Genomic DNA, 26,485 nt, shown 5'->3' with positions numbered 1-26,485 from the left:
GTCAGAAAGAAAAACATCAATACAGTAATATTAACGCATATATATGGAATATAAAATGATGGTAATGATGACCCTATATGCGAGATAGAAAAAGAGACACAGATGTAAAGAACATATTTTTGGACTCTGTGGGAGAAGGCGAAGGTGGGATGATTTGAGAGAATAGAATTGAAACATGTATATCATCATATGTGAAATAGATCACCTGTCCAGGTTTGATGAATGAGACAGGATACTCAGAGCTGGTGCACTGGGATGACCCTGAGAGATGGGATGGGGAGGGAGGTGGGAGGGGGGTTCAGGATGGGGAACACATGTACACCCATGGCTGATTCATGTCAATGTATGGCAAAAACCACTACAATATTGTAAAGTAATTAGCCTCCAATTAAAATAAATTAAAAAAAGAGTCCAAGTTTCTTCCTCTATGCTATCTATCCATCAACACTAGTTCTATCTTATTCATAAAAAAAAGGCTCCAGTGCACGATACAAACAAATGCTAAAATAGGGGTGAATAAAATACTGTGTAAGTACAGAGGATGGAGGAATTACTTCCTACCAAGGGACAAAGAGTAAGAGTGAGAGCTTCAGAAAGACTTCAAACAGGTCCTAGCATTTGAGCTGAGCCTAAAAGGATGGCTATGTTTCCCATAGGCAGAGAAAGAGCATGAGGATATTGAAGACTGAGAGAACAGCCTGGGGAAATGCACAAAAGTAGTAATGTACAGAGAACAGTTGGGTTGGAAATGGCAGACAGTCCCATGCAGCTTGAGTACAGGCAAAGTGGAGCAGGGCTTAGAGTGGGTGAGGCACGAGTGAGTGCCTCCTTAAATTATATCTTTATCTCATTCTAGTTCTGGCCCAGACTTGGAAGAATGTGTTGGAAATGGAGATGGAAAGGTAGAACTGTATGGGAGAATTGCACAGGGCCCTGAAACTCTCCATTGGGAGCCTGGTAGAATTTTCTAGATGAGATCCCACTGAAGGTTGCATTTTTGAAACAGGGTAGAGCAGAGGATCAGTTGTGATAGATAGAATGTCATCTGTCCTATATCTTTCATTCATGATAGGACAGATGACAATTCCACTCTAATTTTATCCCCAGGCAGCAACACAAGTGACATCTGAACAGGTCCTGATATTTATTACATGAGATAACCCATAATATTTATCCAGAAAGGAGGGAGAAACAAAAGGGTCACATATGTGTTGACATACTTACTTCAACTACACTCCCAGTAAAAAAAAAAACTGAGGGATGATCTAGTCCTTATAAGTGCTACCCAAGGAGTGATCAGAACAGAGGTAATCATCTTTATGCATAGACACACACACCTCACACTTCCCTGTCCTTTGGCTGAGATTGAAAAAATCCACAGTTGTGAGTTAGTTATCTGCACTGGAATGCATGTGGGACTTAGAGGTATCTCGCTGGACTGCCCTGCGAAGTTGCCCAACTACAAATACACCGTATGCACTGTGTTAAGTTTCCCTAATAGAAAATAAAGGCTGAGGGAGCTCTGATAAGAAAAAAATATAGAAAAAGATCTTTAAAAATCATCTAAATTGTAGACGTATGCCACAAAAACATAGGCTGCTTATTAACATAGGCTGCTTTTTTCACGGAATTTAACTTGTTTATGCATGATGCATAGGATCAAACATCGGTTTATAGATATGAACCGAGAGTTGGCTGCTAAAAATAGGAGTGTGTGACACTTTTGTTTTTACACATCATCAGTTCTTTGACACCAGCTACCCTGAGGTAGAGGCAGACTCCACAGGTTTAAGAGTACAGTCCCCAATAATACTGTCCCCATTTGAGATGCCAGTTACAAGTCCTGGAGTACCACCCACACTTTTGACTGACCAGTAATAAATTCAAAGGTTCCCATGACACTCTCAAAAAGGTCTTAATGACCCAGATAACAACAATGGTGTGGTCACTCACCTAGAGCCAAACATCCTGGAGTGTGAAGTTAAGTGGACCTTAGGAAGCATTACTATGAACAAAGCTAGTGAAGGTGATGGAATTCCAGCTGAGCTATTTCAAATCCTAAAAGAGGATGCTGTTAAAATGCTGCACTCAATTTGCCAGCAAATTTGGAGAACTCAGCCATGGACACGGGACTGGGAACAGTCAGTTTTCATTAAAATCCCAAAGAAGGGCAACATCAAGGAATGTTCAAACTACCATACAATTACACTCACTTCACATGCTAGCAAGGTAGTGTTCAAAATCCTTCAAAGTTAAAGTGCTAGTCATTCAGGTGTGTTCAACTCTTTGTGACCCCATAGACTGTAGCCCACCAGGCTCCTCTGTCCATGGAATTCTCCAGGCAAGAACACTAGAGTCGGTTGCCATTTCCTTCTCCAGGGAATCTTCCCGACCCAGGGATTGAACCCAGGTCACCTGCATTGCAGGCAGATCCTTTACTTACTGAGCCACCAGGGAAGACCTAAAATCCTTCAAGCTAGACTTCAAAGGTACATTAAACAAGAATGGCCAGATGTACAACTTGGATTTAGAAAAGGCAAAGAAACCAGAGATCAAATTGCCAACATCTGACAGAAAAAGCAAGGGAAGTCCAGAAAAGCATCTACTTCTGCTTCATTGATATATGCTAAAGTCTGTGTGTGGATCACAACAAACTGTGGAAAATTCTTAAAGAGATGGGAATACCAGACCACTTTACCTGCCTCCTGAGAAACCTGTATGCAGGACAAGAAGCAACAGTTAGACTCGGACATGGCAATGAACTGATCGAAAATTGGGAAAGGAGTACACCAAGGCTGTATATTGTCACTCTGCTTTTTAACGTCTATGCAGAGTACATAATGCAAAATGCTAAGCTGGAGGAATCACAAGCTAGAATTAAGATTTCCAGGAGAAATATCAACAACCTCAGTTATGCACATGATACCACTCTAATGGCAGAAAGTGAAGAAGAACTAAACAGCCTCCAGATAAGGGTGAAAGAGAAGAGTGAAAAAGCTAGATTAAAATTCAAAATTCAAAAAATAAGGTCATGACATCTGGTCCCATTAATCATTTCATGGCCAATAGATGGGGGAAAAGTGGAAGTAGTGACAGATTTTATTTTCCTGGGCTGCAAAATCACTGCAGATTTTGACTGCAGCCATGAAATTAAAAGACACTTGCTTCTTCAAAAAAGGCTATGACAAACCCAGACATCATATTAAAGAGCAGACTTTGCCAACAAAGGTTCATATAGTCAAAGCTACGGTTTTTCCAGTAGTCAGTATGGATGTGAGTTGGACCATAAAGAAGGCTGACTGCCAATGCTTTCAAATTGTGGTGCTGGAGAAGACTCTTGAGAGTCTCTTGGACAGCAATGAGATCAAACCAGTCAATCCTAAAGGAAATCAACCCTGAATATTCATTGGAAGGACTGATGCTGAAGCCAAAGCTCCAATACCTTGGCCACCTGACGCGAAGAGCCAAGTCGTTGGAAAAGACCCTGATGCTGGGAAAGATTGAGGGCAGGAGGAGAAGGAAGTAACAGAGGATGAGATGGTTGGATGGCATCACTGACTCAATGGACATGAATCTGAGCAAACTCCAGGAAATAGTGAAGGACAGGAAAGCTTGGAGTGCTGCAGTCCATGGGGCTGCCAAGAGTTGGATACAAATGAGTGACTGAACAATGCCCCCTTCAGGTTTGATAATTTACTAGAACAACTTAAAGAATGCACTAAACGTGCTATATGTAGAGTTATAGTTTTAATAGAAAAGATACACATAGAACAAGTTATGGACGCGTTTCAGACATACAGACAAATTTCATGCCCACTTTTCACGGATTTGGGGCAATATCATCCTCCCTGGAAATCAGTGTGGTTACCAACCAGGAAGAGTTTTCACTGGGGTTTCATTACATAGGCATGATTGAGTAAATTACTGGTCACATGATTGAACCCCAAATCTAGCCTCCTCCCCACTCAGGAGTTCCTGCTGGCCTAAAGTTCTAACTCTAAATACGTGATTGTCCCATTATAGTGACCAGCCCACATTCTCACATCCTGAAGCTAAGTAGGACCAACCACAGTCCATTCATAAACATAGATCTTACCAAGGTTCAAGAAATTCCTGGCTCTGTGCAAGGATCCAGAGACAAAGGTCAGATGTATTCTCTCTTATACCACTTAAGGACTTCCCTGATAGCTCAGTTGGTAAAGAATCTGCAGAAATGCAGGAGACCCCAGTTCAATTCCTGGGTCAGGTAGATCCCCTGGAGAAGGGATAGGCTACCCACTTCAGTATTCTTGAGCTTCCCTTATGGCTCAGCTGGTAAAGAATCTGCCCTCCCAATGCAGGAGACCTGGGTTCGATCCCTGGGTTGGGGAGATCCCCTGGAGAAGGGAAAGGCTACCCACTCCAGTATTCTGACCTGGAGAATTCCATGGACTATATAGTCCACGGGGTCGCAAAGAGTCAGACACAACTGAGCGACTTTCACATACCACTTAATGTTTGAGGTGTTTTGTCAAACTCTAAAACAACACAGACAAGACAACAAAGTTTGTGGGGAAAGGCCACAACTTAAATGTTGGTACCAATACATATATTACCAGAATTCTGGAGAATGGAGGGAAGAGGATAACAACAAAAGAGGCAGGGGGTAAGAGAGGAGGAGGAAGCCCTAAGAACTCAATCTCTGTAATTTTACCCACATGCCCACTACTCTATTCCAGCTTTTAAATATAAACAGGAGGACCTGAAATAGAATTATTGCATAGTTTCAACTCTATACTGAGTATAAAAATAAGGATATGAGTGGGCTTAGGAGAATTCATTATTTCCTAGTGGCACTTTCTTATATTGCCTGGTATCTGGTGGATATGGGGGTTGGAGGGAGTGGGTAGGTGGAGTGGGGATATTTAGTTAGAAAGAGGATAAGGATATACCAAGGACCTGAGAGGGTGACAGGCAGGAAGGCCAGGGGTCTCCAAACGGAGGAAATAGGCTGCAAGTGTCAGATATTTTTATCTCACTTAAGCTGCAGGAGGAAACAAACTAACAATATTTTTTTCCTTCTCTATACAAATTTAAAAGGAGGTTTCTCTTAAAATACTGTGTTGCCATAATGACACCTGGTTTCACCTGAAGTTAACTATTCTCAAATCTTGAGTTAACCAATGCATTTTTCTTATGGAAATGTTTGTCTTAAGCTATGTTAATGTACTAGGCTTTTACCTCAAACTCTACCTTCAAGTCAATGGCTCAGAGAACCTACTTGACAAACCAGTATGTTATATTCAGATATTGTTCCCCTAATCTATGTAAACGAAACTATTTATATGGTAATCTGCCCTTCTCCAAGATTCAAGTCATCTGGTGCCAAGATTATCCCAAAATGCATCTTATGGATGAGGGGCCTGGTGCCATTCTGAGTTTTAAGACATTCCTTTCTTTCATTAATAGACTGCTAGTAACTATATACGGAGAAGGCAATGGCAACCCACTCCAGTACGCTTGCCTGGAAAATCCCATGGACGGAGCCTAGTAGTCTGCAGTCCATGGGGTCTCGAAGACTCGGACACGACTGAGCGACTTCACTTTCACTTTTCACTTTCATGCATTGGAGAAGGAAACAGCACCCCACTCCAGTGTTCTTGCCTGGAGAATCCCAGGGATGGGGGAGCCTGGTGGGCTGCCATCTATGGAGTCACACAGAGTCACACATGACTGAAGTGACTTAGCAGCAGCAGCAGCAGCAGCAGCGACTATATAACATCCAGCTGAATACTAGCAGGGGGGTACTCTTTCTGCCCCCTTCTCATGCCTATGTCAGAAGCTTTCTCTATCTCCTTTATACTTTAATAAAACTTTATTACACAAAAGCTCTGAGCCTCATCTCTGGCCCCAGATTGAATTCTTCTCCTCCAGAGGCCAAGAATCCCAGCATCTTTTCATTCAGCAACAACCTTTCAGACCTACACTTAGTGTAAGACCAAGGACCTTACACCTAGTGCAAGGATACACCAAGGATACACTAAGGATCTTACACCTAGTGTAAGACCAAAGAAACACGCCTGAAGAAGTGGGCAGAAAGCAAACGGCAAAGAGAGCAAAGTGTCAGCAGAGCAGACACACGAGACAATCCATAAAGCAGTTTTCATAAGGTGGTTGCCAGAAAAACCCTATTCAGACGCCCAGCACTGCTGCAGCAGGAGGGAGCCTCCAAGGAGTAGCAGTTTTGAGTTCCTAGATGGGAGGGAGCTGCTACCTGGGGCACAGATTCAGGAATCATCTTGGGAACTGAGAAGCTTGGCAGTATCCCAAAGAGAACTCCTATGTGAAGGGCCCCAAACAAACAGATTCCCTCCTCCTGAGTCTGTTATCTCCCCTTCCCCAGAGCTGCCCAGATTGGGGTTAATTCCTCTTACATCTCCAGGCAGCTGCAGCCTTGGATATCCCAACCCCTGCCCCAATTTCGAGCTGGTTTCACCAGCTGGAAAAGACAAAACAGTAGAGTGCCAACGAGGTGGGAGGAAGGGAGTGTAGCTAACAGTTCTTATCTTCACACCTGCATTTCCTGATGCAAGACCACAGGTGTTCACGAACTGTCACTTCACAATGTCCTCTTTCTAGGCACCTCTGAAGCCAACTGCTTCCTCGTGTCCATCTCCCCTACCCAAAGAAACAGTCACGCCATGCTGGGTGGGGTGAGGGGCATTCAGAAAGCAGGAGGGAGCAGGAGGGAGCACGAAGGTACCAGGCGCTTCCTCCACGAGGATCTAGTCTCTACTACCACCTCCCATGGATGCTATTTCCCCGGCCGGCCTCGAACCCACCTCCTCCAACAGCGGCCGCTGCTTCTCTCCACATATGCCTCCCTCACGATGACTTCCGGCCTCTTGAGCTCCTGGACAAAAATCAGGCCCCGGCTGACACTCGCGATTGGCTGAGGGATTGTGTCCTCTGCCAACAATTACCGTAATCCTGGGCACCTGAGGAATTCGTTTTCTGGCTAGTGCAGCATGAAGAGACATCTACCCACCCACCCACCGTTACATCCTACCACTCCTCTTACAGCCGTCTGTCAAGCGTCAGGTGCAAGTCTTTTCCGACCCTTTTCAGTGCTTACACACCTCTACGCTGGTCCAAGTGAGAGTGCCGTCATGGAATCCACCCTCAGCCTCATGTGACTGCACATTCGGCATGTCTGCTGCTGCCCTGCAGTAACAAGCAAGGTACAGTCTTCTGCCTCTGGGGCTGAGCTGCTTGCTAGAACAACCTGAAGCTCCAGGTGGTGGTGAAGATAAGAGAACTGAAAGGAAGGCTGGATTGGAGCCAACGCTTCCAGTCCTAGGCCTGGGCTTTGCTCTGTAGGAACATAGGGCTGGCAAGGAACACTCCATGAGGAGTTCAGAGACCAACTGACTTTTAATATTCTGTATAAAACTCGTTTGAGTAGGTTCCAGGAGTTTGACAGGGAAGCCTGGCGTGCTGCAGTCCATGGGCTCGCAGAGAGTCAGACACGACTGAGCGACTGAACTGATAAAACTCGGGTGATGTATTAAAACACACGCAAGATCTATCTTGAAAATACTGATAGGCAAAACAAACATTCAGTCTCCAATTTCCATCACCAGGACGATCTCTGTTATCACTTCTGGTTTGTGAATGGAGGCAAAACTGCCACTTTGCCCCACTTCCAAAAACCTTGGAGCCTAAAATTGGATGGGAGGTGTTGCACTGTCAGAAAAAGTATACAAAAATTGGGTAAAGACAACATAAGTTACTGGATACTAGTTCAGTGCAGTGCTGGGATTCACTTCCTGTTGACTGAGCAAGTTTTCAACCCTGAGAGGCTATATTAACTTGTAGGTATTTTGTCCAATAGATATGGAAATGATTCATGTCCAGTGGAATAGAAAACATAAATGATTTATCACCCTTAAGATATTAATCAACTTTGTACCTGATCCAGCAATGTTATACTAACATTTATTAACTTTCTATGTGTATGAAATTTAATACATATATATTTTGTCTGCTTCCCTGTTGGCTCAGCAGTAAAGAATCCGCCTGCAATGCAGGAGATGCAGGTTTGATCCCTGAGTTAGGAAGATTCCCTGCAGAAGGAAATGGCAACCCACTCCAGTACTCTCCCCTGGGAAATTCCATGGACAGAGGAGCCTGGCAGGCTACAGTCCATGGGTGTCTCAAAAGAGGCGGACTCAAATTAGCAGCTAAACATGTTTTGTTTATGATTATATACTGTATATTGTATATACACATCTCCTTCAGCCATTCTCATAATCTTAGTGGCTGTTGTGTTGAAAAAAACTTCCATATGTCCATTTCTAATTTTATTGTTGTTTAGTTGATCAGTCGTATCCGACTGTTTGCAACCCCATGGACTGCAGCATGCCAGGCTTCCCTGTCCTTCAACACCTCCCAGAGCTTGCTCAAACTCATGTCCATTGAGTTGGTGATGCCATCCAACTATCTTATCCTGTCACCCCGTTCTCCTCCCACCTTAAATCTTCCCCAACATAAGGGTCTTTTCCAATGAGTCAGTTCTTCACATCAGGTGGCCAAAGTATTGGAACTTCAGCTTCAGTATCATTCCTTCCAATGACTATTCAGGGTTGATTTCCTTTCGGATTGACTGGTTTGATCTCCTTGCTGTCAAGGGACTCTCAACACCACAGTTCAAAAACATCAATTCTTTGGTGCTCAGCCTTCTTTATGTCCAACTCTCATGTCCATAGATGACTACTGGGCCATAGTTTTGACTATATGGACCTTTGTTGGCAAAGTGATGTCTCTGCTTTTCAATACACTAAGTTTGTCATAGCTTTTCTTCCAAGGAGCAAGAGTCTTGTAATTTCATGGCTGCAGTCACCATCTGCAGTGATTTCTAACTTACGAATCATAAATTTACCATTTCAAAAATTAACAGCATCCTCAGACAAAACATTTTCACCATGTCTAAAAATAACAAGACATATGGTATTTCCCACAGATCTGTATTCCCTCTCCAAACCAAACCTATCCCTGACTTCTGCAATTCTTGTCTGAAGGTATGGTATGATATTTTTCTTATTTTGTGGAAAATACACATAACATAAAACTTACGATTTTAACCATCTTAATGTGTATAATTCAATGGCATTAAGTACATTCACAGTGTTGTGCAATCATTACCACTATCTGCTTCTGGAGCTTTGTTGTCCACTTTGTCCACTACAAAAGGAAATGTGATGATCTTTTGTATGTAACAGTCATGTCAAAAGGCTGCCATCTTCATACAATTAAGAGACTAATAGAAACTTAGCAACCTTTGTAATTTTACTTTTCTTTAAAACATTTCATAAGCTAGTTTTTCTGAAGTCTCATTCCTTTTCAACTGTTCTAAATGAGTTTAATCTCTAAAAGATTATTTTAACACATGTTCATTTACATAACTATATCCCTTCCAACGTGTCCACCTATAACTTAAAGCACTAGATATAAGCATATTAAAAGGTAAAACCATTGTCTTATTTTGTATCTCCCCAATGCCTGTCTCTGAAAACTTCTTTAGCACAGTATTTTCTTCCAGAATATGGAATATGTGAAGTTTCTTAGAAAGTCATTACTGAAATTGTACAGGAATTGTGTCTGTTTACACACAGGTTTTAAAAATGGAATCTATTAATAATTTTCCATAGATGATGTCACAGTCTTGTCTATGTCACCAGATATAAAAGCATCAGTGTCATTCCATGCCAATAAATAGATCTCTTTTAATAGCTGTATGGTATTTCCTTAATAATTTCCTTGGATTAGGATCACAAAGGAAATCTTATTCATGACTCCATTTAACTGTTATTCTACTCTACTTGTTCTCTCTTCAGGTGGCACTGAGCAGCACCTCTACTTTGAGTTGCAAAATGTGCAGATTTGGCCAATTTAGTTCTCCAAAGTGGCCTCATTCCAACTGCATCCCTCACTAAACTTGTCTCACCTATTCCAGGAAGACAGGTTATACCCATGCTACCAGAATAGAGTTTTCTAGGTACACACTTTTCTTCACACCACACTACTCACTTCCAAGAATGACCTAATGGGTTGTCTCCTCCTACTATTCAGTGACCAATTTGAGTCCCTCTTCTCTGAAGCATTCCTCAAGTACCACAGCCCACAGCAATCCCTTCCTCTTTAAGCTCCAGGAATGGGATTTTCCAATGAGGGTATGTATGTCATACTACAAATTGTCTGTCACTGTGCACGATGTATCTACATCTAGATTTTAAACTGAAGAAGGGTCACTTCTGCCACTTTTCACACAGAACTTTATTTAAAACACTGACTCAAATAGAGAACAATATGTTTAAACAATGAATAGCAGAGTAACTTACACAGGCAGCTCAGTTCACTAGAAGCTCAATACTGAAAAATACAGCAATCTGGACAGCAAGACAAATATCGACAAATTTTTTCAGCACTAATAATCATTTGGCATCCACAAAATGATCCAGCTCAAACAAAGAATTGGACAAAGTTAACATCAGAATTAAAGTATAAGTTACAATAAAAAACCAGACTGAAAACCAAAGCACTACTCAGGGTTCTTTGGGAACATAAGGCTGATCAGAGGCAGGTGGATAGTCATATTAGCTTTGCTGTCCTACCTCAGGATCACTTTGATTGTTTATTTGGACTTGCAGTTCCTCAGCCAACTTCTCAAATTCATGGAATGCAGAAATAAGTGGCTCAAGACTGAAATCATCATCAATTAAGGCCATTGTTCCATTTTTGATAATATTACTGATATTCTGAAACATTTTAATAACAATTTGAATGTTATCATTTGTCTCTTCTATGTTAAAGAGACCCACAAATATTGATAGAGCCTTGGCACTAAACAGTTTTTTTGCCACCATGGGATTTTCAGACAAATTCAACAGCATTTTCAGAATGTGAAACTTTGTTCTTGCATTGCCTGTGGTTAATAAGGAAAGAAATCCAGACATATAATTGGAAACCAGTGTGTGATAGTCAGTAGTTGAGGTGAGGTGTCTAAGCATCCTTAACCCAAGCACCTGCTCAGGGGAACCCACGCTATGAGCAAGGGTTTCCTCACACACTTGACACACAAATGTCTCAATCATGTTCAGATTTGGGTAAGGTGGAGCCATGTGAATCATATTTTCCAGAAAACTTGTCCTAACTCGGGAGGAGGGATAATTGAGTAAGGTTTCAATAAGTGAGACAACACCTGAATCGCGAATGAAATCACGAGTAAATTGAGAAGCAGTTCTCATACCCATTGCAATCTTAGATATTTCATGAATAAAAGGATCTCGAATTTTGTCCATTAATAAGAGGAGTTCTTCAAACTCTTCTGGACCAATTTTAAGCTCACACTGTATGCAGCTGCAGGACCAACTCTCAGGCTGTGCACTCTCCTTGGCCCTAAGATGCTCCCGAATTTCCCTGACTGACCGGTAGGATGGATCATATTGAAATGGGAACTCAGAGTCAGGCTGATCAGACTGAAGCAAAGATTCCTGCTCTTCCCCTTCTGGGGTAACTTCCACATTCTTGGGCTTTCCCTCAAATAGTTCGGTGTATACAGATGTTGTTGCTTCTTCAGGAATTCTAAAGGGGCTTGGGGATGGGAAGCCAACCCCATGACAAGGACCAGGTTTGAATTCGACAGTGACCTCTTCCCAGGTTTTGGGCCTGGATGATACATTAACTTCCTCCTCGGCTCCATCTCTGAACCTGGGACTAGCCTTGTACACAGGACGAGGATTTAAGTCAAAGCAGGCCTCATCCCTGTCCCAGAACCAGGACCCAAATATGGCCTCTTCTTCAGACTCTGGTCTGGTCTCTTCTCTGGCCACAGCTCCCAAACTGGAATTTTCCTCAGTCCAGAACAACGATCCACCAATGGCCCCCTCCTCAGCCCCTGCCTCAGATTCACAGATGGCTGAAGCTCCAGCCTCCATACTGGCCTCTTTTTCTGCCCAGAACCAGGACCCAATAATGACTTCCTCCTCAAACCTGGTTTCTTGTTTGACCCTGTCACTGTTATTAACAACTTTCTGGGTCCTGGGCTTCAATACAGTATTAGGCGCTTCCTTGTCTCTGGGTCTGAATCTACTATTGGCCTCTTCTTCAGGCAAAAACCAAGATTCCTTATAGTACTCGTCTTCAGACTCAGATTCAAAAAAGTCCTCTCTTTTTGTCCGGAGCTTGGACCTCATATTTGCCTCATCCCTGACTCTGGACCTGAACAAGTTATTGGTATTTTCTCCAGCCCACAAGCAGAATGGGTTGCCAGACTCCTCCTCAGACCCAGACCAGGAATCAATAAAGGGATCTTGCTTGGATCTGGGCCTGGATCTGGGATTAGGCTGATGTTTGGCCCTGTGCCTAGACCTGGTATTGGCCTCTTCCCTAGGCCATGATCTGATACTGGCCTCTTCCCCAGCCCAAAAAGAAGACATTGTAGAGGTCTCATCTGCTGACCAGAATCCAGACTCACTAGAAGCCTCCTCTCTGGCCTTAGCCCTGGGATAGCACCAAGACCCCATACTAGTTTCCTCCCCAGACCCAAACCAGGGTTGGATTCCTGTCTGAACTTGGGAGCTAGGAAAGGTCTCACTGTCCACATTGACCAGTTCCCTATCCACAGATAGGGCCATAGGTTTAGTGACTGACCCAGACTCAGTATTGACCAATGGCCAGGCTACTACACTGGTTTGGGGCATGCCCTCTGATTGCAACATTGCCTCAGCCCCAAACTCAGTCTGAGCCCAAACTTGGGCTTCATCTTTGGGTCTTGCTCCAGGGATTGCCTTGGCTTCAGTCTTAGGACGTGCCCTGCCTACTGCCCTGGCCTCAGTTTTGGGCCTTGCTCCTGGCATTGCCTGGAATTCAGTTTTAGGCCTTGCCCCAGCCATTGGCTGCGACTCTGTTCTGGGCCTTGCTCCAGCCATTGTCTGTGACTCAGTTTTAGGCCTTGCCCCAGCCGTTGCCTTGGACTCAGTTTTCGACCTTGCCCCAGATGTTGCCTGGTTCCTAACCTTTGGTCTGACCACCATTGGGACTTCAGTCTCTCTCTCAGCCCCACCCACAACCTCTTCTCCAGGCTTCTTTTCAGGCTTGGCCTGGGCAACAGGCTCAACTTCAGCCCCAGTCATAGTACAAGTTACAGAAAAGACCTGGTTAAATACCTCAATCCAAGTCTCAGTCTCTACCACAGATCTGTCACAGTTCTGAATCCTCACACTGTGTAATCTCTAGATGATTCAGACAATATAGTTGGAAACAAAAGTTAGAGTCAATCACCAGTCCAGAACTCAATCAGCCTCTTTCCAATACCAGTCCCAGCCAATATCACAGAGTGCAGAAGAAGACCAACCAAGCTGAGAGAGGATGGATGCTTCCCCAGGGCAGGGTGCAGACCTGTCGATGGTGATGGTCAGCAGCAATTCCAACACCACCAGAGCTGCCACTGGAAGTCAATCTAGGAAGCAAGAATAACATGGGACATTGAATCTCTTCCAACTGTGTCACTCCATGCAAAAACTCACACAGAGAGACTGGACCTTAAAAGCTTGGTGGGAAAGTTAGGCTATTAGAAAGTCTCTCTGTCATCCTCATTTTACCCAAACATACTCTTTAATTCCAGAGATGCCACATTGCTTTGCTTGCTACAACACACATGCATAAATAGTGTGAAAGTATCTTGGCAATGGGAGAGGCTGAGGAGCCCCAAGACCAGACCCTAATCATTCTTGGACCTGTTTGTCTTTTCTACCTCACCCAAAAGCTGTACCCACTCTCATACCTGCACTAATGTGGCACAATCTTCCTCTCCTTGTTTTGTTTCAGTGGTATTAAGCCTTATGCAAACAGCAGGCTGTCCTATGGATAAGTAAACATACAGTAAAAATGGAGTCTGACTGCTTGGTTGACAGGCAGACACCCTGACCCCGAATACAAATATTTCTTTTTGTTTAAGTGTCTAATTTGTCTTATGTTTTCTTTCTCTTGGTCCCTGCTCTCTGGTCTGCTCCTCCCATTCACTGCCCAATCCACACCTACCCAACAATCCTAACACTCCTGCAGGACAGGAAATGGTCAAGGGGTTCTGCAGCAGTCTGCAAATCTAAAAGAGAGTAGGAGATGTGAATCAGCGACACCCAACTAGATGGAAAACACTTGTCAATCTTCCTCTGTAGCTGTCCCCTGCATTGCTCCTCTTTGCACAAACCTTCAGAGATTTCAGTCTCTTCCTTCTTTCCTTCCTTGCAGAAGTAACCAGCCTTAAAGAAGGTCTATGGACAAAAGATGAAAAAGACAGTCAGAAGACCAAGGTAGCAACTAAGAGGCTGGTGGACAGACCAACACCGAGTATGGGAATTCATATACTGTCTTTCAATATTTAGAGTCCTCTTAGTAGAATATTTTCATTTTATTTAGGTCCTGTATTTCAGCAGTCAAGATAACAAACAGCATCTCTTGACGTCACATTTTTCGCATTGCTCCCTTCTCCTATTATGAGGATTCACCACTAGGTGCACCACATCCCTTTGCCTTACGCAGCATAATTTGGGGGAAGGGTGCCCACATATTCTAGAAAACAGGTTGTGCAGTGGTACCTGAATTTATGATTTCTGTCCCACCTTTACCTCCCAGTTCATCTTTTCCACCCCCAATTCTGGATTGCGAAGAGAAAGGAAGGCAAGGGAAGTGTGTAAAAACCTGGTAGACAAGAAATTTACGAAATATTCCTGCATGCCTGACCTGTGCTGGTCGCAATCACCCGACCCCGATTCAGATGCCCAGTCAACGGCTGCTGCCCACCCCCACCCCCCATACACTTTCAGAAAAATAGGTTTTTTCCCTGTCCCTCGTTTTCCTCAAGCTTCTCTACAGATGCACCCCGTGGCCTGAAATTGCCAGACCTACTGCACAGACAGTAGACTTTGGCATCAAAAAGGTGCCTGTGGGAAAGGACAGCACCCGGCACGAGGGGTCCGACAGGTCCCTTGACAGAATCATAGCCCGGGCTGCTCCCGTCCCAGCTCCGGCGACCTCCTCGGAGCGCCCACCCAGGCTCCCTCCGCCATTTCTCCCATAGCAGCTTCCCGCACAGCCCTCTCCCCGCACAGGCAAGTCGAGGGCGGGGCACAGGCACCCGGAAAGCCCGCCAGGGACTAGTCCGTGCCGCACGCCTCCCCAGCATCCGAGGGAACCCCTACAACCAAGACCCCGCAACCCCGGGCCCGGCCCGCGCCGGTTGCCGTCGTCTCAGGGCCAGGGGTCCCCCAGCGCTGCGCATCTCTTTAAGGATCCCGCTCTGCTCGCCTCCCCGTCTTCAGGCTGCCAGGGACAGGCTGTGAGCCGGTCGTCGCCCCACGACACCCCCACTTGCCTTCGCAGGCGCAGGGTCGCAGCTCTTCTCTCGCTTCCCACCGCTCGCCGTGCGGGCGGAATGGAAAAGAGGCGTCCCCACCTCCCGCGCCGCTGCGCCAAACCGGGTAGGGGCTGCGCAGGCTGCGGCACCGACGGCTCGCGGCGAGGGTGTCGGGAAGGGGGGCGGAGGGATACGGCACGAATGGGCTCGACGCCCCCTCGCAGGCCCACCGTAGTTCCGACCCAGAGTGGGCGGGGCCGGGAAGAACGCCAGGCTGAGGGGCGGAGCCACGCCAGCCCTCCGCTGCCCCCCGTGGGGTGACCACCCCCCCCCCACGCCCCACGCTTCTGGCCCTGCAGCGTAGTGGGGTCGCGGGCCGGGGCTGGGAGGGTCGCGAGGGGTCGCACTGCAGGGAGCAGCGGATGGATACAGGCCGCCCCGCAGTGTGTGTGTGTTTGTGTGTGAACCTGCAGAGTGTTTGGTGTCCACCCCCTCCCTTCCCCCATCACGCTGGCCATCCTTCTTGGGCGCGGGTGGCTGGGGGGCTGCTTTCACCTTCAGGGGCCGTGGGCTGGAGGAAAGTGGGAAGGGGCGCCCGTGGAGGCCGAGCCCCTGCCCCTCTTCTAAGGGAAGGCAGCCCCTGATAGACCTCTGGCTGAGGAGACAAACCACTTGTCTGCGCCAGTGTCGTCATTCTTTCTGCCACACTGCTGTTCTCTCAGTCGCTGTGGTGGCACACTTTACCATTTCACTGTCCCCACAGTTGCCCAGGAAAGAGGACCTTTCCCTGACAGGACCCGCACCTGCTCAGACAATCCTGTTTCTCACCCCACAGCGAGGGGTCAGGCACCATGTAGGGGCAGTCCTGGCTCCTCTTCCTGGCTCCTGTCAGGTCTCTTGCAGGGGATTCCAAGGGCTCCTCATCTTTGGCAGAGTGGGAATACGCCAAGGATTAGAACCAATTGGGATCTCACACGCTTGCCATACACACCAGTCTACTTCCCCCAGCCATTGTTTGGAGTCAGCCCCACCAGACACTCCCTTCCCCAAGACAGTAATCTGCTGGTTCTTGATTCCTGCACTTCTGATTCCTGCACTTCTAAGTCCTCCCTGTAGTCTCCATCTCCTTCATTTGTGCTCTGTTGGGCAAAGAGCAGCCATGGTTAAGAACATCTCTGGTTGAACACAAACCTGTTGGTATTGTTGCCCATTTTAAAACCCAAGTAAATGACACCCTCGCTTTGGTAGGCTGAATAAAAGTCCCCCCAAAACGTCCATGTCCTGTTCTCCAGAACTATTGCCTGGAAAATCCCATGGACAGAGGAGCCTGGTAGGCTACAGTCTATGGGGTCGCAAAGAGTCGGACACGACTGAGCAACTTCACTTTCACTTTCACCTTGCACAGGAGACTTAAGGTCACAGATGGAATTAAGATTGCTAATCACCTGAATGTAAAGGAAGATTACACTGCTTTATCTTGGCCAATGCCATGGAAGGCTACTTTAAATGTGGAAGAAGCAGGCAGAAGATTTAGTGTCACAGTGAAGTTGCATGCAAGATGCCACCAGTGGATAGGATGTCGCTGGTTTTGAAGAAGGAAGCCAGAGGCCAAGGCCCATGCAGACCCAGAAGGTGGAAAAGGCAAGGAGACAGATTCCTCTAGGACCTCTTGGAAGAATGAAGTCCTCCTATCACCTTTATTTCAGACCAGTGAAACCCTTTCCTATGTGCAACCTTCAGTATTTTTATTTTTTGCCTTTTTTTTTTTAAGCCAGCAATATTGTGATAATTTGTTACAGCAACAGTAGGCATGGAATTCAATCACCATCCTGACTGTCCACTCCTCTTCACTCAAATTGGGCTTCATGCCCTGGGAGGATCAATTTGGGGGCTCATCTCTCACCACTCACCACTATAACCACCCTCTTAAGAACCTTCTCTCTTTGCTAAAGGAGAGGGATTTTGCAATCCTCTGAGGTTCATCTTGGAGAAAGTCCCTATTTACTGAAAATCACTGATGCTTACCAGAATGAAAAGGGAACATTATTCTTACCATGAATTTTCATATATTTACCTATCAGCTTTTACTTGTTATTAGATACTTATTATTGGGGTCACAAAGAGTCAGACCTGATAACTGTACAATATTTAGATAACAGGAAAAAATCTAGAGACAATTCTATATTGTATCTAGAGACAACAGATGTCAGTTGTCACAGAAAGTCTTTCACTGTGTTCTTTCAATGGCCTTAGCTGAACTGTGGATTATGTTTTCTTTGTTCCAAAGTATACTCTCTCTTGGGTGAATGCCAGGCTTAAAGAAGCGAGTCTGAGCTCTGCTGAGATCTGTGGGTGTATGTGAATCTCTTTGACTCTCTGAACTGTTCTTTCTCCTCCTTCAAGTGGCTGGTGCCTTGCGTTCATTCAACAACTATATATATGAGCATCTACTTTGTCCTCAGCACAAACAAAAAAGAAATCTCCACTCCCATGGAGGTGACCTTTACTTGTAGTTTCATTCTTATTAATTTTTTTCTAAAAATTTACAGATTTATCCAAAGTCATATTAGCAATCCTATGTGGTCATTCTGGATATAGTGAAATCTTCATTTCAAGATACTGACAGAGGAGTGAATCTACTACTAGCTGACAGATTATACTGTGAGATTTTGAAATGTCTGTTAGACATTTTATTGTTAATTCATTTAGAGAACAGACAGTACAACTCATTAACATTTATTGAACCAAGGAAGGTCCTATTTTAAACATTTTGTGTATTAACTCACAAAAATATTGGACACTATGAACTATTATTGAAATAAACTATTGCCTTCATGTTACATGTGAGGAAACCAGCTTGGATGAATTGTTTCATCTTTAAAGTCAATGGGGAAAAGAAAAGCTTTAAATATTAAAAGAATGCTGACCTATATCTGACTGGTAAGCAGTATTTATTTCATCCTAAATGAAATGATACTTTGGATCATCAAAAAAGCAAGAGATTTCTAGAAAAACATCTACGTCTGCTTCATTGATTATGCTACAGCCCTTGACTGTGTGGATCACAACAAACTGTGGAGAATTCTTAAAAAGATGGGAATACCAGACCACCTTACCTGCCTCCTGCGACACCTGTATGCAGGTCAAGCACCAGACATGGAACAAAGGACTGGTTCAAAATTGGGAAAGGAATACATCAAGGCTGTCTATTGTCACCCTGCTTATTTAATTTATATGCAGAGTACATCACGAAAAGTGCCAGGCTAGATGAAGCACAAGCTGGAATCAAGATTCCTGGTAGAAACATCAATAACCTCAGATATGCAGATGACACCACCCTGATGGCAAAAAGCAAAGAGGAACTAGAGAGCCTCTTGATGAAGGTGAAAGAGGAGAGTGAAAAAGCCTGGCTTAAAACTCAATATTCAGAAAACTAAGATCATGACATCCGGTCCCATCATTTCATGGCAACTAGATGAGGAAACAATGGAAACAGTGACAGACTTTATTTTCTTGGGCGCCAAAATCACTGCAGGTGGCAATTGCAGCCATGAAGTTAGAAGATGCTTGCTCCTTAAACTTCCCTGGTGGCTCAGAGATTAAAGCATCTGCCTGCAATGTGGGAGACCTGGGTTTGATCCGTGGGTCGGAGATCTCCTGGAGAAGGAAATGGCAACCCACTCCAGTATTCTTGCCATGGAGAATCCCATGGAGGGAGGAGCCTGGTAGGCTATAGTCCACTCTCAAAGAGTCGGACACGACTGAGCTACTTCACTTTCACTTGCTTTGCTCCTTGGAAGACAAGCTATGACAAATCTCGACAGTGTATTGAAAAGCAGAGACATCACTTTGCCAGCAAAGGTCCATATAGTCAAAGCTATGGTTTTTCCAGTAGTCATGTGTGGATGTGAGAGTTGGACCATAAAGAAGTCTGAGCACCAAAGAATTGACACTTTTGAACTGTGGTGTTGGAGAAGACTCTTGAGAGTCCCTTCGACTGCAAAGAGATCAAACCAGTCAATTCTAAAGGAAATCAACCCAACAACCAGTGACGACCAGCTCAGTGGTTGGAAGACACTCCAAAACACTTCCCAAAGTCAAACCTGTGCCAAAAAAAGATCATGGTCACTGTTTGGTGGTCTGCTAGCAGTCTGAACCACTACAGCTTTCTGAATTCTGGTGAAACCATTACATCTCAGAATTATGCTTAGCAAATTGATGAGATGCACTGAAAACTGCAATGCCTGCAGCCAGCATTGGTCAACAGAAAGGGCTCAATTCTTCTCCATGACATCACCCAACCACACTTCACACAACTAATGCTTCAAAAGTTGAATGAATTGGGCTATGAAGTTTTGCCTCATCTGCCATATTCACCTGACCTCTCATGAACCGACTACCACTTCTTCAGGCTTTTTGCAGGGAAAAAGCTTCCACAATCAGCAGGATGCAGAATATGCTTTCCAGGATGTTGTCAAATCCCAAATCACGATTTTTTATGCTAAATGAATAAACATTTCTAATCAGCAAAAATTTGTTTACTGTAATAGTTCCTATTTTGATTAATAAAGATGTGTCTGAGACTAGTTATTGTTGTTCTTCAGTTATTCAGTTATGCCCGACTCTTTGCAACTCTCTGGACTGCAGAATGCAAGGCTTCCCTGTCCTTCACTATCTCCCAGACTGTGCTTAAACTCATGTCAACTGAGTTAGTTGATGATGCCATCCAATGATGTCATCCTCAGTCACCTTCTCCTCCTGCCCTCAATCTTTCCCAGCATCAGGGTCTTTTCCACTGAGTTGCGTCTTCACATCAAGTAGCCAAAGTACTGGAGCTTCAACTTCAGCATCAGTCCTTCCAATGACTATTCAGGGTTGATTTCCTTTAGGATTGACTGGTTTGATCTCATTGCTCTCCAAAGAACTCTCAAGAGTCGTCTACAGCAGCACAGTTAGAAAGCATCAATTCTTTGGTGTTCAGTCTTCTATACAGTCCCACTGACATCTGCACATGACTACTGGAAAAGCAATAGCTTTGACTATATGGATCTTTGTGGGTGAAGTGATGTCTCTGCTTTTTAACATACTGTCATAGGTCATAGCTTTTCTTCCAAGGAGTAAGCATCTTTTTATTTCATGGTTGCAGTCACCATCCACAGTGATTTTGGAGCCCAACAAAATAAAGTCTGACACTGTTTCCACTGTTTCTCCATCTATTTGCCATGAAGTATTGGGACCAGATACCATATCTTTGTTTACTGAATGTTGAGCTTTAAGCCAACTTTTTCACTCTCCTCTTTCACTTTCATCAAGAGGCTCTTTAGTTCTTCACTTTCTGCCATAAGGGTGGTGTCATCTACATATCTGAAGTTATTGATATTTCTCCCAGCAATCTTGATTCCAGCTTGTGCTTCTTCCAGCCCAGCATTTCTCATGATGTACTCTGCATATAAGTAAAATAAGCAGGGTGACAATATACAGCCTTGACTTACTCCTTTTTCTATATGGAAACAGTCTGTTGTTCCATGTCCAGTTCTAACTGTTGCTTCCTGACCTGCATACAGATTTCTCAAGAGGCAGGTTAGGTGGTCTGGTATTCCCATCTCTTTCAGAATTTTCCACAGTTTATTGTGATCCACAGAGTCAAAGACTTTGGCATAGTCAGTAAAGCAGAAATAGATGTTTTTCTGGAATTCTCTTGCTTTTAAAATGATCCAGCAGATGTTGGCAATTTGATATCTGGTTCCTCTGCCTTTTCTAAAACCAGCTTGAACATCTGGAATTTCATGGTTCACATATTTTTGAAGCCTGGGTTGGAGAATTTTGAGCATTACTTTACTAGTGTGTGCTGCTGCTGCTGCTGCTAAGTCGCTTCAGTCATGTCTGACTCTGTGTGATCCCAGAGATGGCAGCCTACCAGGCTCCTCTGTCCCTAGGATTCTCCAGGCAAGAACACTGGAGTAGGTTGCCACTTCCTTCTCCAATGTATGGGAGTGAAAAGTGTAAGTGAAGTCACTCAGTCATGTCCAACTCTTCGAGACCCCATGGACTGCAGCCCACCAGGCTCCTCTGTCCATGAGATTTTCCAAGCAAGAGTACTGGAGTGGGGTGCCATTGCCTTCTCCATACTAGTGTGTGAGATTAGTGCAATGGTGTGGTAGTTTGAGCATTCTTTGGCATTGCCTTTCTTAGGGATTCGAATGGAAACTGACCTTTTCCAGTCCTGTGGCCACTGCTGCGTTTTCCAAATTTGCTGGCATATTGAGTGCAGTACTTTCAAAGCATCATCTTTTATGATTTGGAATAGCTCAACTGGAATTCCATCACCTCCACTAGCTTTCTTCGCTGTGGTGCTTCCTAAGGCCCACTTGACTTCACGTTCCAGGATGTCTGGCTCTAGGTGAATGATCACACCATTGTGATCATCTGGGTCATGAAGATCTTTTTTGTATAGTTCTTCTGTGTATTCTTGCCACCTCTTCTTAGTATCTTCTGCTTCTGTTAGGTCTATACCATTTGTGTCCTTTATTGAGCCCATCTTTGCATGAAATGTTCCCTTGGTATCTCTAATTTTCTTGAAGAGATCTCTAGTCTTTCCCATTCTATTGTTTTCCTCTACTTCTTTGCACTGATTACTGAGGAAGGCTTTCTTATCTCTCCTTGCTGTTCTTTGGAACTCTGCATTCAAATGGGTATATCTTTCCTTTTCTCCTTTGCTTTTTGCTTCTCTTCTTTTCACAGCTATTTATAAGGCCTCCTCAGACAGCCATTTTTCTTTTTTGCATTTCTTTTTCTTGGGATGGTCCTGATCCCTGTCTCCTGCACGATGTCACGAACCTCCATCCTTAGTTCATCAGGCACTCTATTAGAATTAGTCCCTTAAATATATTTCTTACTTACACTGTATAACTGTAAGGCATTTGATTTGGGTCATACTGGAATGGTCTAGTGGTTGTCCCTACTTTCTTCAATTTAACTCTGATTTTTGCGAATAGGAGTTGATGATCTGAGCCACAGTCATATCCCTGTCTTCTTTCTGCTGACTGTATAGAGATTCTCCATCTTTGGCTGCAAAGAATATAATCAATCTGATATCAACATTGACCATATGGTGATATCCACGTGTAGAGTCTTCTTTTGTGTTGTTGGAAGAGGGTGTTTGCTATGACCATTGTGTTCTCTTGGCAAAACTCTATTAGCCTTTGCCCTGCTTCATTCTGTAATCCAAGGCCAAGGTGTTTCTTGACTTCCTACTTTTGCATTATAGTCCCCTCTAATGAAGGACTTCCCTGCTGGCTTAGAGGATAAAGCATCTGCCTGCAATGCAGGAGACCAGGGTTTGATCCCCGGGTCGGGAAGATCCCCTGGAGAAGGAAATGGCAACCCACTCCAATATTCTTGCCTGGAAAATCCCATGGACAGAGGAGCCTGGTAGGCTACAGTCCATGGGGCCGCAAAGAGTTGGACACGACTGAGCGACTTCACTTAAACTTTTAACACCCCTGTAATGAAAAGAACATCTTTTTTGGGTATTAGTTCTAAAAGGTCTTATAGGTCTTCATAGAACCGTTCAGCTTCTTCAGCATTACTGGTTGTGGCATAGACTTGGATTACCTAGCATATTGGGCACCTAAGGACTTGGGGGGTTCATCTTTCACTGTCCTATCTTTTTGCCTTTTAATACTGTTCCTGGGTTCTCAAGGGAAGAATAATAATAGGACTCCTTCTTTTGAAGGAGGTCACCATTATCTTCATTACCTCCACCATAGTTTAGCCCCAGGTAAATAGCAGGGGAGGAGGCTTTACAAATAGCTGTGAAAAGAAGAGAAGCAAAAAGCAAAGGAGAAAAGGAAAGATATACCCATTTGAATGCAGAGTTCCAAAGAACAGCAAGGAGAGATAAGAAAGCCTTCCTCAGTAATCAGTGCAAAGAAGTAGAGGAAAATAATAGAATGGGAAAGACTAGAGATCTCTTCAAGAAAATTAGAGATACCAAGGGAACATTTCATGCAAAGATGGGCTCAATAAAGGACACAAATGGTATAGACCTAACAGAAGCAGAAGATACTAAGAAGAGGTGGCAAGAATATACAGAAGAACTATACAAAAAAGATCTTCATGACCCAGATGATCACAATGGTGTGATCATTCACCTAGAGCCAGACATCCTGGAACATGAAGTCAAGTGGGCCTTAGGAAGCATCACAATGAAGAAAGCTAGTGGAGGTGATGGAATTCCAGTTGAGCTATTCCAAATCATAAAAGATGATGCTTTGAAAGTACTGCACTCAATATGCCAGCAAATTTGGAAAATGCAGCAGTGGCCACAGGACTGGAAAAAAGTCCATTTTCATTCGAATCCCTAAGAAAGGCAATGCCAAAGAATGCTCAAACTACTGCATAGTTGCACTCATCTCACACGCTGTTAAGTAATGCTCAAAATTCTCCAAGCCAGGCTTCAACAATATGTGAATTGTGAACTTCCATATGTACAAGCGGGTTTTAGAAAAGGCAGAGGAACCAAATATCAAATTGCCAACATCTGCTGGTCATCGAAAAAGCAAGAGAATCCCAGAAAAACATCTATTTCTGCTTTATTGAGTATGCCAAAGTCTTTGACTCTATGGATCACAATAAACTGTGGAAAATTCTGAAAGAGATGGGAATACCAGACCACCTAACCTGCCTCTTGAGAAATCTGTATGCAGGTCAGGAAGCAACAGTTAGAACTGGACATGGAACAACAGACTGTTTCCATATAGGAAAAGCAGTAAGTCAAGGCTGTATATTGTCACCCTGCTTATTTTACTTATATGCAGAGTACATCATGAGAAACGCTGGGCTGGAAGAAGCACAAGCTGGAATCAAGATTGCTGGGAGAAATATCAATAACTTCAGATATGCAGATGACACCACCCAAATGGCAGAAAGTGAAGAGCCTCTTGATGAAAGTGAAAGAGGAGAGAGAAAAGGTTGGCTTAAAGCTCAACATTCAGAAAACTAAGATCATGGCATCTGGTCCCCTTGCTTCATGGCAAACAGATGGAGAAACAGTGGAAACAGTGTCAGACTTTATTTTCGGGGGCTCCAAAATCACTGCAGATGGTGACTGCAGCCATGAAATAAAAAGACACTTACTCCTTGGAAGAAAAGTTATGACCAACCTAGACAGCATATTAAAAAGCAGAGACATTACTTTGTCAGCAAAGGTCCATCTAGTCAACGCTATGGTTTTTCTAGTAGCCACGTATGGATGTGAGAGTAGGACTATAAAGAAGCTGAGTGCCGTAGAAGTGATGCTTTTGAACTGTGGCATTGGTAAGGACTCTTGAGAGTCCGTTGGACTGCAAGGAGATCCAACCAGTCCATCCTAAAGGCAATCAGTCCTGAATGTTCATTGGAAGGACTGATGTTGAAGCTGAAGCTCCAATACTTTGGCCATCTGATTCGAAGAGCTGACTCATTTGAAAAGACCCTGATTCTAGGAAAGATTGAAGGAGGGAGGAGCAGGGGACGACAGAGGATGAGATGGTTGGATGGCATCACCGACTCAACAGACATGAGTTTGCATAAAATCTGGGAGTTGGTGATAGACAGGGAGGCCTGGTGTGCTGCAGTCCATGGGGTTGCAAAGAGTTGGACACAACTAAGAGACTGAACTGAACTGAACTGAACTGAAATAGCAAGGAGGGAACACAGCTCCAACCATCAACAGAAAATTCGATTAAAGATTTACCGAGCATGGCCCCACCCATGAGAACAAGACCCAGGGATGCAAGGATTCTTCAATATTTGCAAATCAACCAATGTGATCCACCATGTTTAGAAATTCAAAGATAAAAACCATGATTATCTCAAAATATACAGAGAAAGGCTTTGACAAAATTCAACACCCATTTATGACAAAAACTCTCCAGAAAGAAGGCATAGAAGTAACATACTCCTACATAATAAAAGCCATATACAACAAACCCACAGCAAACATTATCCTCAATGGTGAAAAATCGTAAGCATTTCCTCTAAAATCAGTAACAAGGCTACAGTGCCCATACTCAACACTACTATTCAACATAGTTTTGGAAGTCCTAGCCACAGCATTCATAGAAGAAAAATACATGAAAAGAATCCAGATTGAAAAAGAAGAAGTAAAACTCCGATTGTTTGCAGATGACATGATTCTGTACATAGAAAACCGTTAAAGATACAGACAGAAAATTAATAGAGCTCTTCAATGAATGTAGTAAAGTTGCAGGATAAAAAGTTAATACACATAAATCCTTTGCATTCCTATACACTAACAATGAAATAACAGAAAGAGAAATTAAAGAAGCAATCCCATTTACCATTGCATCGAAAAGAATAGATAGGAATAAACTTACCTAAAGATACAAAAGATCTATATATAGAAATCTAAAACACTGATGAAAGAAATCAAAGATGACACAAATAAATGGAGAAATATACCATGTTCATGGATTAAAAGAATCAACCTAGTGAAAATGAGTATACTACCCAAAGCAATCTATAGATCCAGTGCAATCCCTATCAGCTACCAATGATATTTTTCACAGAACTAGAACAAATAATTTCACAATTTGTATGGAAACACTAAAAACCTCAAATAGTGAAAGCAATCTTTAGAAAGAAGAATGGAACTGGAGGAATCAACCCTCGTGACTTCAGACTATACTCCAAAGCTAAAGTCATCAAGACAGCATGGGATTGGCACAAAGAGAGAAATATAGATCAATGTAATAAAACAGAAAGCCCAAAAATAAATCCACACACCTATGGACACCTTATCTTTGACAAAGGAGGCAAAGCAATACAATGGAGACAAAACAATCTCTTTAACAAGTGGTGCTCGATAAACTGGTCAAGCACCTCTAAAAGAATGCAACTAGAATACTTTCTAACACCATACACAAAAAGAAACTCAAAATGGATTAAAGATCTAAATGTAAGACCAGAAACTATAAAACTCTTAGAGGAAAACATAGGCAGAACACTCTCTGACATAAATCACAGCAAGATCCTCTAGGACCCACCTCCCAGAGTAATGGAAATAAAAACAAAAATACACAAATGGGA

The 26,485-nt window shown here is 43.7% G+C and overlaps 2 protein-coding genes across 13 annotated transcripts in view; both read right to left on the bottom strand.

Annotated features, from left to right (window-relative positions):
• The window catches only part of GPRASP3 (G protein-coupled receptor associated sorting protein family member 3), a 108,114-nt gene that overhangs the window by 12,836 nt on the left and 68,793 nt on the right, over window positions 1-26,485 (bottom strand). The gene's annotated exons all lie outside the window — the stretch shown is intronic.
• The window catches only part of GPRASP2 (G protein-coupled receptor associated sorting protein 2), an 84,982-nt gene continuing 68,793 nt past the window's right edge, over window positions 10,297-26,485 (bottom strand). For 2 of the 5 annotated variants that reach the window (XM_086387306.1, XM_086387308.1), the window contains 3 exons: window positions 14,249-14,312; window positions 14,080-14,143; window positions 10,297-13,498 (listed from right to left, as the gene is read on the bottom strand). In XM_086387306.1, the coding sequence (XP_086243432.1) occupies window positions 10,635-13,172 (2,538 nt within the window). In that variant the 5' untranslated portion in view covers window positions 13,173-13,498; window positions 14,080-14,143; window positions 14,249-14,312 and the 3' untranslated portion in view covers window positions 10,297-10,634. Of the gene's footprint in view, window positions 13,499-13,822; window positions 13,900-14,079; window positions 14,144-14,248; window positions 14,313-15,412; window positions 16,048-16,197; window positions 17,053-26,485 lie in introns of those variants that run through there. The other 3 variants (XM_086387309.1, XM_086387307.1, XM_086387310.1) reach the window with 3 other exon arrangements.

Source organism: Bos grunniens, chromosome X, assembly GCF_055505025.1.
Source record: "Bos grunniens cultivar Pamir isolate PY7600 chromosome X, Bosgru_T2T1.0, whole genome shotgun sequence".
Lineage (NCBI taxonomy): Eukaryota > Metazoa > Chordata > Mammalia > Artiodactyla > Bovidae > Bos > Bos grunniens.
The sequence above is the reverse complement of the archived record's forward strand: the minus strand, read 5'-3'. Positions and strand labels throughout refer to the sequence as shown.